The following is an 18070-nucleotide window of genomic DNA, read 5'->3' as shown; positions in this document are numbered from 1 at the left end:
CCAGAGTATTATAAACAAAGTCAGCAGAAACAAATGAAAATCAGACATTACTAGACATACACATTTAGCTGAAACTGTTATCTTTACACGTGTGTTCCCAACACAGGACTGCTTCAAATGTAGTACAGGGATCTTAAAAATGTGCACTACACTTCAGAGGAGGAGAGGGGACTTAGGGTAAGGAAAGGGATTTATGAAGAGACCCAGCAAGTAAAGCGCAAAGTCGGTCACTTCAGCTTTCTAACGCCCCTCCCCAAAATGCACGAAAGGAACAGGGGCGCCTGAATGGGCACTGTTAACTACTGTGTGCTATACTTCTTTTACAGAGCAGCATTTTATTTATACAAAAAGATGAGTATATGATAAGAAGGAGCATATCATGGTGCCTTCTACAGTGCCAAAATATAGCAAAAAACTACATAATGACGCTAAAAGAGTAATTTCTGATTCTCATTGATAATATAAGGTATTACAGCTGCCTCAATGACCACACTTCTCAAGAAAGTGACATGAAGATAACAGACACTGCCTATAATAAAACCAATGTGGTCAAAGCGTCTTGCCTATCTTTCTATCAGCTGTTGACAGATAAGCAGATACATTCCTATGTGAATAAAAATAATGTTAAATTTTCATCTTCTAAGGAATATTGCTGATATGAGAAAGTCATTTAAAAAAGACTAAAATTTGGAACTGGTGAACTAACATGGATGGTCAGGTCTGCCTTTTCAAATGTACAGAAAATTCTCCATGACTCTTTGTACCTACACATTATTTTTAAAAACATCAAGCACTAACTGATACATAACTTGCAATCAGATGATTCTGTTGCCCCGTAAGTGCCTGAAGTCACTGTGGCCAAACTCTTGGGCATGTGGGGAGAAGGCATTCTTGGCTTCCAGTGAGGGGTGAGCATTGGGGTGAGATAACCTACACTGAGCAAGACACTCCTGGAAACCAAAAATTACTCAATTAAATAGCCCATGGTGCCGAAGTTAGATACCAGCTTAGTAAGTTTCTCCTGATAAAATATGTTGTTGACATTAGCACCACTCACAGGACGCATTCTCCTGGTGCTTCTTAGCTGAAATGCATCATAAAATACCCTGCATGATGCAGATTTTTGTCTAGAAATATATGCATATTTGGTGAGGGAAAAACTGAAGAACACACACCAAATAGTAAGCTCCCTCAGGCGTCATGTCCTTCGTCTGTGGGATGCAGGTGATAACTTGATTTGTGTCACATTAAAGTGGGGGAAGGGAATCACTGCTCTGATACCTGGCCAATACACTCTAAAACAAATAAACATTGCATTTCTTATAAAATAAAATCTATTTTATGCTATTTTTGTAAAAATAAAAATAAATGCCACACTTCAGTATTGTTTAAACCACATTAACTAAATTGAAATCCCTGTGTTTTGGAGCCTCTCTCCTCCCTCAAATACTCTAACTAAAAAAGGGAGAAGAAGTTGAGCCTGTAATAATTGAGGAGCACTGCGTAAGATGCACAAGTCAGGTGATCTTCATAAACCCCACTCTCTCCTTTGCCCTGTAGTATCAGAATTTCATGTTCAATTCAAGGGGAAAAATAAAAGGTGAAGGTTCCCATGCCCTAAGCCACATACCATAAACAGGATCAACTCTCATCATTTATTTTATATTGGGAAAGTGATAAGAATATATAGAAGAGGAGGAAAATGAGAAAAGCAAATAAGCTTTTCATTTCCTCCCAGCCATATGGAATAACCGCCCAATCTTCAAGATATGCCATTCGGACGGACAATTTCCGCCACTAAAGCCAACATAAACCTCTTTTCCTTTCTTCCCAATATCCTCTGGTGATCACAAGATCCTTAGAAGCAGGGTTTATGCCTTTTCATTGTTCTGAACTTCACCTAACAAAACTGTGGGTACCCAATAAAGGCCAGTCAAAACAAACATCTGTAGTAGCTGCAGACCCAAGTTCAGTAGGCAGCCTCTCTAAGGTATCCCCAATTAGCTCTCCACACTCCAAATCAGAGATTAGAAACCAGAGCAACTGCAGACATCACAGAAATGAGAGAGGGGGTGGGTGTTACTCTTAGATACAGAGAGTAGAGCAGAGGCTCCAAAGTAGAGAGAAGAAAGTCACTATTTTAGTAGAGACTTACTATTTCTCAGACATGCCTAACTGAATATTTTTTTAAAAAATGTATAGAACATCTTATAGCCAGCCCCACCAAAACTTCTTACAAAGAAACTATTTCTACACCCATAAACAATTAACAATAACATTAAAATAAAAGACTTTTCTCTACTTTGGAGCCTCTTCATCCCCTCTCAGTATCTAAGAGTATCACACCCTCTAGGGTTTCTATGACACTTGCAGTGGCTTTGGCGTCTAGGCTCTCATTTTAGAGTGTGGAGATCTCATTAGCAGAGTTCATCCCAGGGATGCCCACCTTTCTCTATGGTTTACCCCAAAGAACATATCCCAAGGATTCAGAAAAGTCATGGGCCCAAATTCTGTAAACGAAGCACGTTTTCAAGGAAGTATTCAAATGACAGGGAAGACATCCAGGAGCTACAGGTAACAACAGCTCCTGAGAATTAAAGGCTCGAAGTTGCTTTGGTTGCTAGTCTCTGATTTGGAGTGTGGAGAGCTAATTGGGAATGCTTTAGAGAGGCTGCCTACTGAACTTGGGTCTGCTGCCGCTACAGATGTTTGTTTTGACTGGCCTTTATTGGGTACCCACAGATTTGTTAGGTGAAGTTTGGTTCCGGAGAACTAAAGAAAACAGTCTTCACTATATCATTTAAAATGGAAGCTGAGGAAAAAGCAGAGGTTGGAGAGAAAGTAAGAGTTGTCCAAGAGCCTACTCAAATCCATAACCAAGCAGCCATCTCCTCTGTCGGCTGTGCCCTACACAATCTATATATACTGAGCAAGTATCTTAAAAGCTGAGTTACCCCACTTTTAAAAGGATGGTAAATATGTATTCAGGAAATTTTTGTAAACATTAAATGCAAAAACGTTACACAAAGTAAAGTATTTGGTAATATCCAATGAATGTTGGTTTTTAAAAGTATTGTCAATAATGTGTGGAATGCCCCAAGTTTAAACTGCAGAGCTCACATCCTCTCTTGGAATTCAGCATCTTAGTACACTGCCAGAATATACTATCAAGTGACCAGAAGTGCGTGGACTCTAACTACTTCTTTGCTCTAGACTAACAATGCCTGACTTCAGCTCAGGATGAAGTTCTGTGAGCTAGCAGGCTCAGGTCCTGAGGTTTGGTTCTGAGCATCAGTGAGGAAAAACAAAAGTTTCAAACACTTTGAAACATAGTTATGAGTCTGGCCAATGGGAAAAGGAGAGGAGGTATTGCTGACCCTACAGATTATCCAGGATCCTCTCCTAAAAGCTTATCACAAAGCAAAACACCCCAGTCCCTTGGTGCTGAAAATGATAACAGACTAAAATCTCAAGCTCTCTCAGGGGCTGTCCTCCCCCAATCTCTCCCTTTTACTGTACGGGAGATCAATTTAGTCGACCTGAAGGCACCAGTCACACTGTGAAGTAAAGAAACAGGACAGCACAGGTGAGTGGGAATCTCTATATTTATAAACAAAACATCTCCCTGGGGTGAAAAGATGCCTCATAGCATTCTTAGTCTGCAGACAGAGGCTTTAAACCTCTGCAAGGCAGATTTGACCCCAACTGTGAATGAAATGATTAATTAAACAACAGTTGAGAAGAGTCATTAAAAAGATACATGTATCTTTACAACCGTTTCCCATGATATCCCAGGATAACCAGTTAAATACCATGTGTTTCCAGTATGCTTTCCCTTGCCTGGAAGTATTTTACTCCGTAAACTATAAAATAAGTCACATTGAAGAACTACAAGGACAAGGTCATCCAACCAAATTAGTTAATGCATTAGATTCCTATCATTACTATAAACTGACCACAAATACTGCTCCTTAAAACAATCCACATCTGTCTTACAATTCAGTAGTAGGAAGTAAACAGCAAATGACCATGGGCAGGATTCTTCTAGAGGCAGGAAGGGAAAAGCTTTTTCTTGCCTTTCCTAGATTCTGAAAGCTACTCAAATTCCCCAGCTTTAAAAGGAGGCAGACTCCTTTACATAAATACACCATGCCACATCAAACCAATAATAGAGCATAGCACACAACACAGACCGCACTGCACTATATACCACACTACACCACAGACCACAAAACACCATATACCACAACACACCATATACCATATACCACACACTACGCCACACACCACACCACAGCCCACCACATACACCACACACCACTCTACATACCACATACCACACACACCACTCTACATACCACATACCACACCACACCACACCACACCACACCACACCACACCGTCTTCTGGTTCCCTGTCCTACCTATAAAGACTCTTATGATCACAGTGATTCCTGCCCACCTGCCTCAAGGAATTTCTTTCTGTGTCACAAAGCCACCTGACTGGCAACCTTATCTCCTCCTTGTTCTGGAACAGGTCATATTCACAAGTTCTGCACGAAAGGATAGAGATATCTTTGGGGAGATACTCTTTGTTACTAGACTAACACTAAAAATCAGATGGGTGAAGTTAGTAGGCTAGATAGCTACATGAGCAGAGTCAAAATTAAAGCTAGACAGGTCTCATTTGCTTCTTCAACTATTGCCACTTTGAGGATGCAGTCCAAGAATCAAACAATTCTCATTCTGACTCAGGGTTGGAGGGGTTGGGGCAGTCACTGTTTCTGGTTGACACAGGGGGCTCTCAAGGCCCAAGCTTTACCCTCTCCAAAAGAAGAACACATGACCTCCATATCAGAAAAAGCATCACTAACAGTGAAAGGTTACAATCCACCTGTCAGGCTGCTCCACATTCCCTTCACTCAGAATCACTTCTTTAACTGAAAAGAATTCAGTTAAATTCTAGACAATATATGCCGACCAGTTCCCCCTCCCCCAACTCCTCCCAGATCTTCCCCACGCACCATGGTATTTTTTTTAATCTATGTTCATTATCTGACATATCCTAATAAGTATTCCTTTTATTGTCTACTTTCCTAGTCAAACACTAGTGCACCATAGCATCCTAGTATTCAATAAATATTTGAGTAATCAAGGCGTCAATCTTGAACTGTCTGAAATAATTTTCCTTCTAAGCAATAAAATTATAAATTTCATTCAGAGGTCTGTCATGCCATATTTATCTTCTTCATCTATAACAAATGACAGAAATATAGAGTAAAAACCTTACACCCAGAAAGTTCTACAAGTTTCTAAAGGGATGATAGTTATAATATTTGCTTCCAGGGGAATATTTATCCATGCCTGAATGATGCAATAATCCGCAGAGCCTGTGAATATTAATAGCTCCTTAAATAAAAGAACAGGTTTGAAATGCAAGGGTTACCTAGAAACATGGGACACTGTAACCTCACGCTCTTTTCTCCATAGCAATCAATTTCAGAACAGGGTAATTACCATTTTAGGTACTAGTTGCTAGAAACCTGTTTATTAAAATTAATCTGTGTAAGAAAATCAATTTAATTTTCAATAAATGATTCACAATCTAACTACCAGGTGAGATAAATAATTTTGTATGGTGCATTTTCTGATTTAGAAATAACTCCTCCTGATTTCTCATAATGGCTGGGTTTTCATGTCAACAAAACTAAAAGGGAGCTCTCCACGTGGCTGAAACCCACAGAAGTTGGCTTTATTTTAAGATTAATTTTTCACTCAACATATTAGTTTAAATAGCTTCAGCTGTCAATTCATTTTGACTTTAATGTTAAATATTAAATATTTAATATATTTAACTTATTAAATGTACTCATGGCCTCTAAACTGTGAAAAAACTAAACCACCTCAAAGTCACCATGTTTAGAAAGTATGTTTTTAGTAACAGTAGCAAAAAGCTATAAACACAGAGATGACAGGGATTAGCCATTCTGTTATCACACATCTAGGCCAGAAGCTGAGAGGTGCAAAATGTGTTCCTGAATCTTTGCCTTAGTGAAATACACTACAGGCAAACTCAGTCAAATCAAGCTATTGAGTTGCTCGAATGAATCACACGAGTCCAACAGAGCCCTCACTCACAGAAAGCAGACCTCCATGTTTCAGCTTACATGTGCTTGCATGCCCTCTTAATAATGATGTGTTGGTTTTTAACAAACATTTTTGATCGATAAAATTTTATTCCTGGCTCTTAATCACCTAATGTAAGTCCAAATTACATCAACATTGCTACCCTTGGCAAACACTTTTTATTTGATTTCTCTCTTCAAAATTAATAAAAATCAAAGACAAAAGAAGACCGTGTTCTTTTCTCAGATATACATTAAAATAAGAGCTTACTGAGGGGTGAGAGCAACACTTTTAGTGTGTACAAGAGGATATAAGGATAGGGTTATAACATACAGTTAGGAATTATACTACTGACAGAAGCAGTAGTATATTCTCCTCTAGGGTCCATGACTTACTTCACCCAGACATGAGTAGTTGGCTAGGTTTACTGTACCGGCATAAATCTATCCTACTGTGATGGTTTGTATATGCTCAGCCCAGGCAGTGGTACTATTAGAGTATGTAGCCCTGTTGGAGTAGGTATAGGGCTCTATTGGAGTAGGTTGGCCTTGTTAGAGTAGGTATGTGACTGTGGCTGTGGGCTTTAAGACCCTCATCCTAGCTGCCTAGAAGCCGGTATTCTGCTAGCAGCCAGATGAAGATGTAGATCTCTCAGCTCTGCCTATACCATGTCTGCCTGGATGCTGCCATGCTCCCACCTAATGGACTGAACTTCTGAACCTGTAAGCCAGCCTTAATTAAATAAGACTTGCATTGGTCACAGTGTCTGTTCACAGCAGTAAAACCCTAACTAAGACAGAAGTTGGTACCAGGGACTAGAGTATTGCTGTGATAGGCCTGACCATGCTTTTGTTTGGGAGAATGTAGACTTTGGGACTTTGGATTTGTAAAGCCATGGAATGTTTTAAATAGGGATTAATGGACTATCCTAGTAAGCATATGAAAGAATTTGTTGCTGAGATTGATTTGAACTGTGCAGACGTGGCCCAAGAGGATTCAGTGGAGAAGAATGTGACCTAGAGACTGTTTTTATGGTATTTTGGTGAAGAATGTGGCTGCTTTTTGCCCTTGTCTGAAAAGTCTACCTGAGGCTAAGGTAAAGAGATTTATATTAATTGTATTGACAAAGATGACTCAAAAAAGCCAACACAGACTTTGCTCTCTGGTTAAGTCTCATGAAGAGCATTTTGAACAAGCATAGCAAGCTTAGAAAGGAAAAATAAAAAATATATGGTTCAAGTATTAAAGGGGCACCAGCAAGTGAATGGAGCTGAATCCTACCTTCTAGGAGATAACAGATTTAAGGATTTTGGGGGCAAGACCCCATCCAGCTAATTAGATCCAGGCATGGTAGTACATATCTTTAATTCCAAAAGACAAAGACAAACAGATTTCTGAATGCAAGGCCAGCCTGGGACAAAGCAGATTCTAGGTGAAGAAAAGTTTAAATCCAGTCATGGTGGTATACTCCCAGAATTACAGGAGACAGCCATGCAGATCTCTGAGTTCAAGGTTAATCTACAGAGCAAATTCCAGGAAAGCCAAGCTTAGGCAGAGAGGGAGTTGAAAAACAGAAAGCTGTAATAGAAGCTGGTAATAGAATAAAGGGTGGAGGTGAGGGTGTGTTCCAGACCCAGCAAGTAGCAGAACAGCTTTGGCCATGTGGCTCTGGTTTTAGAGTAAAAAAATAGAAGGGACTACTGGGACAGTTGTTCCTACTTAGCTGGAGCTAAGAAATTAGCAGTGATTAAAGAAGAGACCAGCATCACTGAGGTGAAATCTTCTGGGAAGTGTTTTCTGAGAGCACAAAGAAGCTGTGTTCCAGAGATAACCAAGGTTGTCCCCTCGTGTTACAGCTGTACTTGGTAATGTGTAAGAGTTACCCAGGTGGTACTGGTTTTGAAGGCATGAAGGGGTCATGAAGAGCAGCTGACGCTTGGGACTCTGAGAGGCCATGAAAGGTCACTGGTAAAGGTGCAGCCTCAGTTGCAGTTGATGGCCCAGGACTGAAGGGGTCATGCAAAGGATTTGAGGCTTGGCACCATGAAGAGAGCTTGTGAGAGGCTACTACCGGTGAAGCCTAGTTTCAGTGGAAGACCCCAGCATATTAGAGATGCCAGTACTATGGGATGATCACCAAGAACTGCAGCAGCAGTAGAGTGGATCAACCTGAGCTTAGAGTGCTACAGAGGGCAGAGCTGCAGAAATGATGCCAGCCCTTTGGAGGAGCCCAGATCATGTGTGGATCCCAGATACTGAAACAAGAAGCTGTAACACTAAAGTTGCCTTGGAGACTCCAAGATGTCCAAGATGCCAGAGCTATGGGGTATCTGCTAAAGAAAGCTGCTAAAAGGGAGTGGAACCAGCCCAGTACAAAGAAGTTGCTGCAATCAACAACTATGAAAAAGGAGCTGGAGATCTGAAGACTGCCTTGACATCAGACATGGAGATGCAGAGTTTGGAGTCTGCCCAGCTTGCTTTGGGGATTACAGTTAAGTGATTGGCTGAATCTCAGAAGAGACTTTGAACTTTGGACTTTTAACATTGTTGAGATTGCTTTAGACTATGGGGACTTTTGAAGTTGAACTAAATGTATTTTGCATTATACTATGTTTATGTATGGCCCCCATAGACTCATGCTTGAACAAGCCTATAGGGAGTGGAATGTGATGGTTTGCATATGCTCAGCCCAGGGAGTGGCACTATCAGAAGGTGTAGCACTGTTGAAGTAGGTGTAACCCTGTTGGAGTAGATGTTACTGTGGGTGTGGGCTTTAAAACTCTCACCCTAGCTGCCAGGAAATCAGTATTCTGCTAATAGCCTTCAGATGAAAATCTAGAACTCTCACCTCTGCCTGTACCATGCCTGCCTGAACGCTGCCATTCTTCCACCTTGATGATAATGGACTGAACCTCTGAACCTATAAGCCAGCCCCATTAACTGTTGTCCTTTAAAAGACTTGCACTGGTCATGGTATCTGTTCACAGCAGTAAAACCCTAACTAAGACACCTACTGAACAGGCTAACTAGATGGCTGATGGTATAAATTCCTACTGAGCCCTTGATACTATCTTGTTCTCTGGTGCACTGTCCAATCCTAAGTGATCAACCCTAAACACATATACATGCAAGCAACGCTTTCAAAAATGGACTCTGTAGATTGTACTTATTTGTATGTACACATAACAATAATATATGTAACAACAGTAATTAAAGAAGAGGTCATGAATTTGAAGATTTGCGGGGGACGCAGGAGGGACTGGGGAAGGATAAGCATGGGAAAATAATATAGATGTAGTACTCATGTGTGAACTTCTCAAAAAAGTCAAGAAAATAAGACCTTGAGATAAATATGACTAACATAAGATCCCATTTAACGTGGAATCTCTGGGAATAACAGAAATTTCTGGCAACTTGTTCCAATGCACAGTTGAAAACTATTATTTTGTAAGTAATAATTATTTGCAAAAAATGGAAGTTTTGAACCCCTGAATACAGAAATGAAGATGTAAAGCAAATGCCTGTCTTCCAAAGGGCAAGGGTTACAAAAACTGATAAGAATAAGAGAATAAGGGCTGGAGAGATGGCTCAGAGGTTAAGAGCACCGACTGCTCTTGCGAAGGTCCTGAATTCAAATCCCAGCAACCACAATGTGGCTCACAACCATCTGTTATGGAATCTGATGCCCTCTTCTGGTGTGTCTGAAGACAGCTACAGTGTACTCACATACATAAAACAAATAATTCTTTTTTTTAAAAAAAGTAAGAGAAGAAAAGTGGAACAGGATGAAGGAAGATTCACCAGCCTACTCAGTGATGTTGTAAAACACTATTCCTGGAATGGACAGTGGTTCAAACTGCATAAAGACAACCACAAAGATTTCTCCCACGGCTGGACTGCAGCCTGAAGCTTGACTTGTCCAACAACAAACTCATTCAATAGGTAACATCTGGGCAAGCAAAGCTGTCTCTTGTTTATGTTAAACAGCTTGCATTTCTTGGGATAGCAACAGCAGAGGTTCCTAGGAAGGCTGGAGGACCTGGGGGACTACTAGGATCCTGAGTGCTGTGGATGCACGGCTATGTACTTTCCTGAGCTCTGTAGATGGACAGCTGTGAACTTCCTGCCTTGTCGAAAATGGAGGAGTCAAGTCTCCCAACCATTCACAGGACTCAAGTACACTTTACATATCTACTTTGACTCTTCCCTTTAGGACCAACTTCTAAAGACTGCCTCCCCTTCTTGCTGAGAAGCAGCAGCATCCAGCATGGCCACCTCTGGGCCCAGTCTCTCTTAGGTGCAGTCCTTGAGATCCCTTGATATCTATTCTATCCTTTGTCAATATTTTCCCACGCACAAAGGCTAAATAAGTCACTACGTGTGGCTTTCAGGTGACTGTTGCTAGTCTCCTTGCATCTCTCAGCTCTGGCACCAACCCAGATCTTCTGGTTTCATGGTGTGTATTATCCCCTACTTTCTGGCTCTCCTGGAGGGCTTATTCTATGTTTTGCTTACTCTCCTTGTTAATCCATTTAGTATCTTGAGGATATCTGAAAAGATTTAGATCTAAGTAAGTGGCTTTCAACATCCTCTTCACCTGTGAGATAAAATTCTAGCAAGCGCTGCCTAATTCTGCTCCAATGATTCTGGGCATTCAGAGTTCTTAGATTGCCAAGCAAAACAATGGTAATCTGGACTGTTCGTCAAACACTATCAGAAGTTAACAGATATCTTTTCCTGTTTATGAGGAAATTCAGAAATGTGGCATCTGGGGTCTCATGGCACTAAAAACGCTACAGTGAATGTTATGAGCCAGGACTAGAAAATGCTGTAATATATATGTTGTTGTCTGGAGATTTAAAACCCATTATTTCATAAGAAAAGCAAAATCCATGTAAAAATATGCAATATATATCAACTAAAGATGAAGAAATTATCACAGATACTGTCACACTGGTAGAAATTTCTTGCAGGTTGACAAAATAATTTTCATTTGCCTTCCCTAAATGAAATATTAAAAGAAAACATTTCACCTGTAAGCCCATCCACACAATTTGTATACTAATGAATTTACATTATGCTCAGCCTATTTCTTAGGCAAAGTTTTAAAAAGGAGTATTTCAAAGCAGTGACAATTTTAAAAGAATGATTTTTTTTCCCCATGAGTTATAATCTTTAACAAAACTCCCAGGTAGTTTCCCTTTTAGGTAAATGAGCTATAACTTTATTGGCTTAGGAAATATTATAGACAGGAGTAGTGAGCATAGGGTGTATGATCATTCACATTCGTGAAGAAGAAATTGAACAAGCTTTGGGACTGAGGTGTGGCTCTAGCGTGAGACACATGCCTAGCAAATGCAAGGAGCTGGGAAGAATCTTCAGAAGTACAGGAGAAAACATATATACTGTAAAACCATAATGCAAAAACTGTGGAAACAAGTAGACTTTAATGGGTGGGGACTGGTTTCTACAACTTTACATCAGTCTTCCCAGGATGCACAGCTGCAGTTGAAGACACCATTCAAGACAACAGATAGAGGTCCACGGAGTAGGGGCTATAGACTGTGCCTCAGAAGATGAAGAGAAACAGCTTGCTTGTGTCTCTATTGATGTTTAAACCAATCCATTTAGTGTTTTAAAGACAACTGGCATGCTATTCCTTAGGCTCTGTTTTACAGTCCTACTTTTCTAATCTTTCAGCCCCTGAGAATGCCAGACTTTGTTGTTTGTCCAAGCAAGCCTAAGACAGCATCAAGGTGAATGACAAACTTGTATGCTCCACCTTACCTCTGACTCATCCGTAGATTCTTCAAGAGACTCGGTTTCCTGCAAGCACAGAGGAGAGAGTCAGAAAAGAAAACACACCTGCAGTAGAAAAGTCACTGTACCCCGCCAGCTTTTCTGGAAAAGTCATCTGCAAGGGCACTGCAGAGGGTGCAGAGGGTTCAGAGGGTCGCACGTGCCCGGCTTAAATCCTCCTCTTACAACTTCACACCTGGCTGGCCTGGGACAGAGGAGCCACGGTGAGGAGGGAGGGGGGACAATGACAAAGGACACTAGGGTATGACACTAATGGAAATCCATCTGGCAAAACTTCCCTGATAGTACAGGGGAAAAAGAAACAAGAACATGAAATGAACCAGTTTTTATACTGAAATCTCTTATATTAATGAGCCAGAATCACTGTTTGCTAGAAGTCTGGGGAGGGATTGGTGGGATGGGTGTGGCCAGTTTGTGTTTGTTTGTTGACACAGGTTCTCACGATTTCCAGGCTGGCCTTGAACACTATGTAGCTCACAAAGACCTTGAATTTCTAATCATCTTCCTCTATATCCTATGTGCTGGTATTTCAAGGCACCAAGTCTGGTTTTATCTACTGCTGGAGACTGAACTCAAGGATCTGTATATGCTAGGCCAACACTCTGCACCTAAGCCACATGCCCAACTCTAGAACAATTCTTATCAAAAAGAATCTCCCTCCAGTGGCACTCATCAGACACGATATAAACCCTTTAATAAACCAGTAACTCTAAGACAGATTCCTCCACTTACAACAGTTCCCTTCCTGCTGTACAATGAATCTTGCTGCTCCGGAGGAAACAAAGCAAAAAGAGAAAAAATGGACTTGATCCCGCTAATCTCTCACCTGTCCGCTGTAAGGAAGAATCTGCTGATGCCGTGCATCCTCAAAGAGGTCAGCAAAATGAAGATTTACTTAACGTACTTATAGATATCAATAGCAATAAAAAGTTCCAGCTAATATGCTGACACCGAATGTAAGCGTTTTACAATCCATGAGATAAACAAAGAGAACAACAAAAGAAGTGGGTACCAACATTCTAGACTGAACATTTTAAAGAAAGTCAGATGCATATTATACCCAATTCAAGACAAGATACCAGCATAAATGTAAATTTGATGCTCAGAAACTGCTTTATTTTGTATGTCAAAAAAACAATAAAAACGTGGGAGAAGGCAGATAACTCCTAGAGGAAGCTTAAGTTTAAGTCTTACGGAAAATATAGCCCTTGTCCTTGAAGATCATGTAAAAAATAGAAATGTTACTTTCAAGATGTTTACTGGGCATGTGTCCTTAACATGAGTAAAACATAAAATCTTTTCTGAGTAGTTGTACAGCTTGTTTTATTCAATGTGACTCAGAATCTTAAAACTCTCATTAGTTTTGAAGCTGCAACCCTCCGAAAAAACTGTTTACCTTATATCTGCAACCCACACAAAAAAGAAAAAAATTAAACTAACCTTCCTATTATTGGCCACTGGTTGTCCAGTTAATGGCATGCATCCTGCCTACTCTTCCAAGCCATTTCTCTTCCTTGGCACTAGCTATTCAGGTCCTGGTTTTGGTCTTTTTACCGCCTTCCTCTATTTCTTCTACACACACATTCCACTTTTACAATGAAGTCACTATTCTAACAGAATAGAGAGCAGACATATTCCAAGTAAGCAGTACTCACTTCCCATAAATACCCTACCTAACCAAACACACTGGGGAAGGGCGGGCCTGTTATTTATGAGGCTGAAAGAAACTAGCTCTCTACATGTAAAAGAATAAAAGCAACTCAAAATGGATGAAATACCCACTTAAGCCACAAAATCCTGAAGCTCCACATAGAATCCTTACTTGACTTTGGCCTTGGCATTGATTTCTTGGCTATCACACACACAAAAAAAAAAAAAACCCTGAGACTTCAGATGTACAAATAAATAAATGGCACTGTATTAAACTAAAATCTTCTGCATTGCAAAGCAAATAATATACAGAGGCAGCTTATATGTTGGGGAAAAAAATCTGTCGGCCATATACATCACAAAAGTCTAACTTTCCAAGCTTGCAAAGAATTTACACAACTCAATAGCAAAAAAACATATAACCTAACCTAAATAGACAAAGAAGACATTAAAAAATGGACAAAAGGTACATGAAAGGTTCTCAGAATCTCTAATAATAAAAATGCTAATCAAAAACACACTTATCACTTCAGATAAGTGTAGGATAGCTTTTACTAGAAAGACAAAGATAAGGTGATCTCCCAATCATTAGAGTCTGTGATCTCTAATGAGATTTTCCTTAGGGTGTTCCCTCCACTTAGCCCTGGCTTAACTGCATACGGACCCTAATGGTTTCCAGCTTTTAGTAGTATCTCTGATTCCAATGGACCTCAATGGGGACAATCTTCACAGTGGACGTAGGTGGGTGTCCTGCTCCTCCAACGTGAGCTTCACTGTCATGGCTTTAAGTCCATGGTACCAACCTGAGACTTAAACTTGGAAAGCACTGGCTATTTTTAAACATTGACTTTCCTTTACAGCGCAACCTAGGTTGCCCCAGCCAAACCTGGATCTAAATGATTAATCTTTGTCTTATTTATACATTAGCTATTTCACCCTAACCACTTTAATAGATATATTTCATAGCAATAAGTCTTAGAGAATAAATTTAAAAGCAAAAAACAAAAACAAAAACAAAAAACAAAGAGGCACTGGAATACAGACAAACCTCATTTTTACTTTATATGCATGGAGCTATTCATAGGCATGGATTATACCATCGAATAACCTGAAATAAGGATGAAATTCCCCTAATTTCTAAGATGCAGTAGTGGAAATCAAAACAAAACTGTCTCATCCAGTCAAGGACCAGAAGGTTAATTTTGTGGCTGAGTGGAGAAGAGATGAAAGTGGGCAGAGAGGCTTGGAAGAAGTGTGGAGAAGGTGGTCCATATTACACGTGAATTATTAACATCCCAATGTTTTAAATATGATGCAATGATACACACAAACTCTATTGAACAGAATTCACAATGTGACAACTTTGAGTGTTCTCTTTCTATTAAATTCCCTTTTGGTTTGAAGACAAGCTCCTGGAGAGATACAGACATGAGTAAGCTACAGCCCTCATTCTGAGGACTCAGCAGTCCGCAGGAGACAAATACACCACCAACCAGACTTCAAGCAGAGCGTTATTCATGAGGGGTCGGGACAAACACTGTTGGGCATCTGTGACTATGAAAGCCACCTATAAATCGTTCCAGAACGAAGCAAAACTGCTGGTTACAAGAATCCCTGGCAGCATTGAGGTTATTAGCTTTCTGTGAACTATAAAACACAAATGTTACTTTTACAAAGTACTTTTTCTATATCAGCAAAATCAAGGTTTTCATTATGACTTAAAGACATCTGTTTATCTCTACTCCAACAGTGATTTTTAGCTTTAAACTGTGGAAACTTTTTATAGCATGTTAACTCAGTGCAGATGTCACCATTTGGGCTATTCATAACATTAAAGTGGAGACTACCATCAAAGAACACAACAGTCAGGAAAGATAAGCCAATGGGCTTAATTTTGAGCTATTCATCTTGGGAGAAATTTTGCACTTACAGGACAGGGTACCAAGAAAATGTTTTGCCTCACTCTGTAATTTGTCATGATAGTTCATTTAAATACACATGCCAACTCCTAACATACCCAGTAAGAAGAAAAAAGGATGTCACGGTTTTCAAATAATATTCAAGGTGCCAAAATATTAGCAGCACCAATCCAGACTTAAAAAAAAAAAAAGAAAAAGAAAAACCTACTCATGTTTAAACTAATGATATGAATATTATTTATTTATATTTTGACATAGCAATTTTTATGAATTCATAAAACAATTTATGAATGTCTGCTTCTTTCTGCAACAGGCAGTAGACTACTGGTCTTTCTCAAGGCTGCCCTGATAGCAATGGAGAAGAATGCATTTCCTAAAAGTACATCAGCTGTGAAAACACTACAGCAGGAATAAGGGCTAAATGGAAAACCATGAAGATGATAAGGGCTATTCCACATCATAAAGTTTTTATATATATATATACACATACATACATATATACACACACACACACACATATATACACACACATATTCATATATAAAATTTAGACAGGTTCTTCAGCATATTTTAAGACACAAGGTAGTGTGAAGAAAATGTGAGCTTTGGAGACATGACACTAAAACATTATAGATGTAAGCATGAGACAGTTCAAACTGACTGCATTTCAATTCATTTCTCTGTAAAATTCAATCATTTAATATATTAAGTATTAAGCAATATCCCAATATCAGCCATCAGTAATGAATAAATATTTATCATGTGGCAAGCAGAAGTGAGAATATACAAGGAGAAATAAAAAGCTTAAGATCATAAGTATTATGTAGACGAACATCAGAAGGTGGTTTCAAAGAATGAGCCACAATCGGAAAGCACACCATCCCAGAGGCCTGAGGACAGTAAGGGAGAAGGCCTTGTAGACGTCAGAGATCATGAAAAGGGGCAGTGTGAGCAAAGGTCCTGCGTGGGTACAGGCCTGGACTGGTTACAGAATAGCAAGAAAGGCAGCATGAGACAGAGTGGCTTACAGAGTCACAGAACCGAGGAAGGGGTGGATACTCAAGGCCCTTTAGGGTGATTACAATATGGGCACTGTTTTACCACAGTTTGGGACAAGAGGATTTAGGACATGGAGGCTGTATATGACTTCCATATCAGAATAAATATTTACCTCACAGAATTCTTTTAGAAGGACCAAATGCCATGTGTGAGGATCTTTTTAAGCTCGAAAGCACTGCACAACTGTGAATCAGGTTATCTGCCTGATTTTCTACATTTTAACATCAGACAGCCTTGGCAAATTCCTCTTCTGCATGAGTGGGAATACAAGGGCTACTCCATATTTCTATCACACTGGGTCTAATCTAAAAACTTAACTTGGATGTTTGTTTTACTACAAAACCACAACTGTATTTCAACGTGAAATGAAAATGCTCAATGTGAAAAGCCACCTTGCAGTAGTCAAACTAAGCAAGGTCTGCTGGGAAGGAAAACTCTTTTGCCTCGGACCTGCACTGCAAAAGACAGTTTGCACAAATGATAGTAAAGAGGCTCTTGTTAACGTAATGACAAAACCCAAATTTTTCCTTGTCAAATTCCGTAACTTTTGGCACACTCAAAATAAAGCACAGATGTGAACAGTAAAAAGTCCACTAGTAAATGTCTCTTAGGACAGTAAACAGAGCATCACCATGCATGTCTTAAGGAACATCACAGAAACTGGCAAGCAGGGCATTTAATATATGAGGGGGAAATATGGTAGATGATACATACATATATATGCTTCTATGTGTGTGTGTGTATACATATATGTATATGCATATACACACATACACATATATACATATACTTAAGGAATCTCTTCCGAGTTTTAGCCTGAGTCTTCTATTTTGTTAGTTTCATTTAATTTTGTCCTTCGCCCTATATCAGAACGTCTGTATGAAAAAAAGGCAATAATTTGTACTCAGCACCTCAATGCCACTTCTCAGCTATAGCTGGACGTTTCCATCTACGTCTTGCCAGCAACGGGAATAATCCTTAAAGCCTTGCATAGCAGTCTACTCTTAACTTGCCTTTTTCAAAAAATCCCATTTAACATAAACCAGAAGGGCTGAGCCCAGGCAAGGCCGGCTCGGACAGAGCGGGTGTGCAAGGCGCTATCCGCGCGGAGAAGGGCCACCCCAACTCGCCCGGTCAGAGCTGCCACGTTCCTGGCACTCCGCGTCCCAGAACCCCTCGCTCGGGTCTCCAGCTCCCGGCTGCCCCGAACTAGTTCTGCCAGCGTTTACCTGCTCCTCTGCTTCCGCCATAGCGCAGCCTGAGAGTCATGTGACATACCCGGAAATAGGAGAAAACAGCCCCTGGGCCACAGCCTACTGGGAAATGTAGTTTTTCCCGCACACTAATCTGGTTCCTTAGCCAGCTCTCATTTTTGCTCAACAGAGACACCACTATATCTATAATTAATGCTAAATTGTTATTTTGTTGTTGGTCTACGTTCTGTTGTTATTGTAGCATTAAGTTCTTTCTATTTCAGGCTCCCGTTTACAGTAAAAT

At 40.0% G+C, this 18070-nt stretch overlaps 1 protein-coding gene across 1 annotated transcript in view; it reads right to left on the bottom strand.

Annotated features, from left to right (window-relative positions):
* The window catches only part of Vps41 (VPS41 HOPS complex subunit), a 149520-nt gene extending 131673 nt beyond the window's left edge, over positions 1-17847 (bottom strand). Inside the window, exons 1-2 of the mRNA NM_172120.4 lie at positions 17803-17847; positions 11913-11951 (exon numbers count right to left, since the gene is read on the bottom strand). Coding sequence (NP_742118.3) covers positions 11913-11951; positions 17803-17823 — 60 coding nt within the window. The 5' untranslated portion in view covers positions 17824-17847. The remainder of the gene's footprint in view (positions 1-11912; positions 11952-17802) is intronic.
* Positions 17848-18070: the final 223 nt, after the last annotated feature.

Source organism: Mus musculus, chromosome 13 (assembly GCF_000001635.26).
Source record: "Mus musculus strain C57BL/6J chromosome 13, GRCm38.p6 C57BL/6J".
In the NCBI taxonomy this organism is placed as follows: domain Eukaryota; kingdom Metazoa; phylum Chordata; class Mammalia; order Rodentia; family Muridae; genus Mus; species Mus musculus.
The sequence above is the reverse complement of the archived record's forward strand: the minus strand, read 5'-3'. Positions and strand labels throughout refer to the sequence as shown.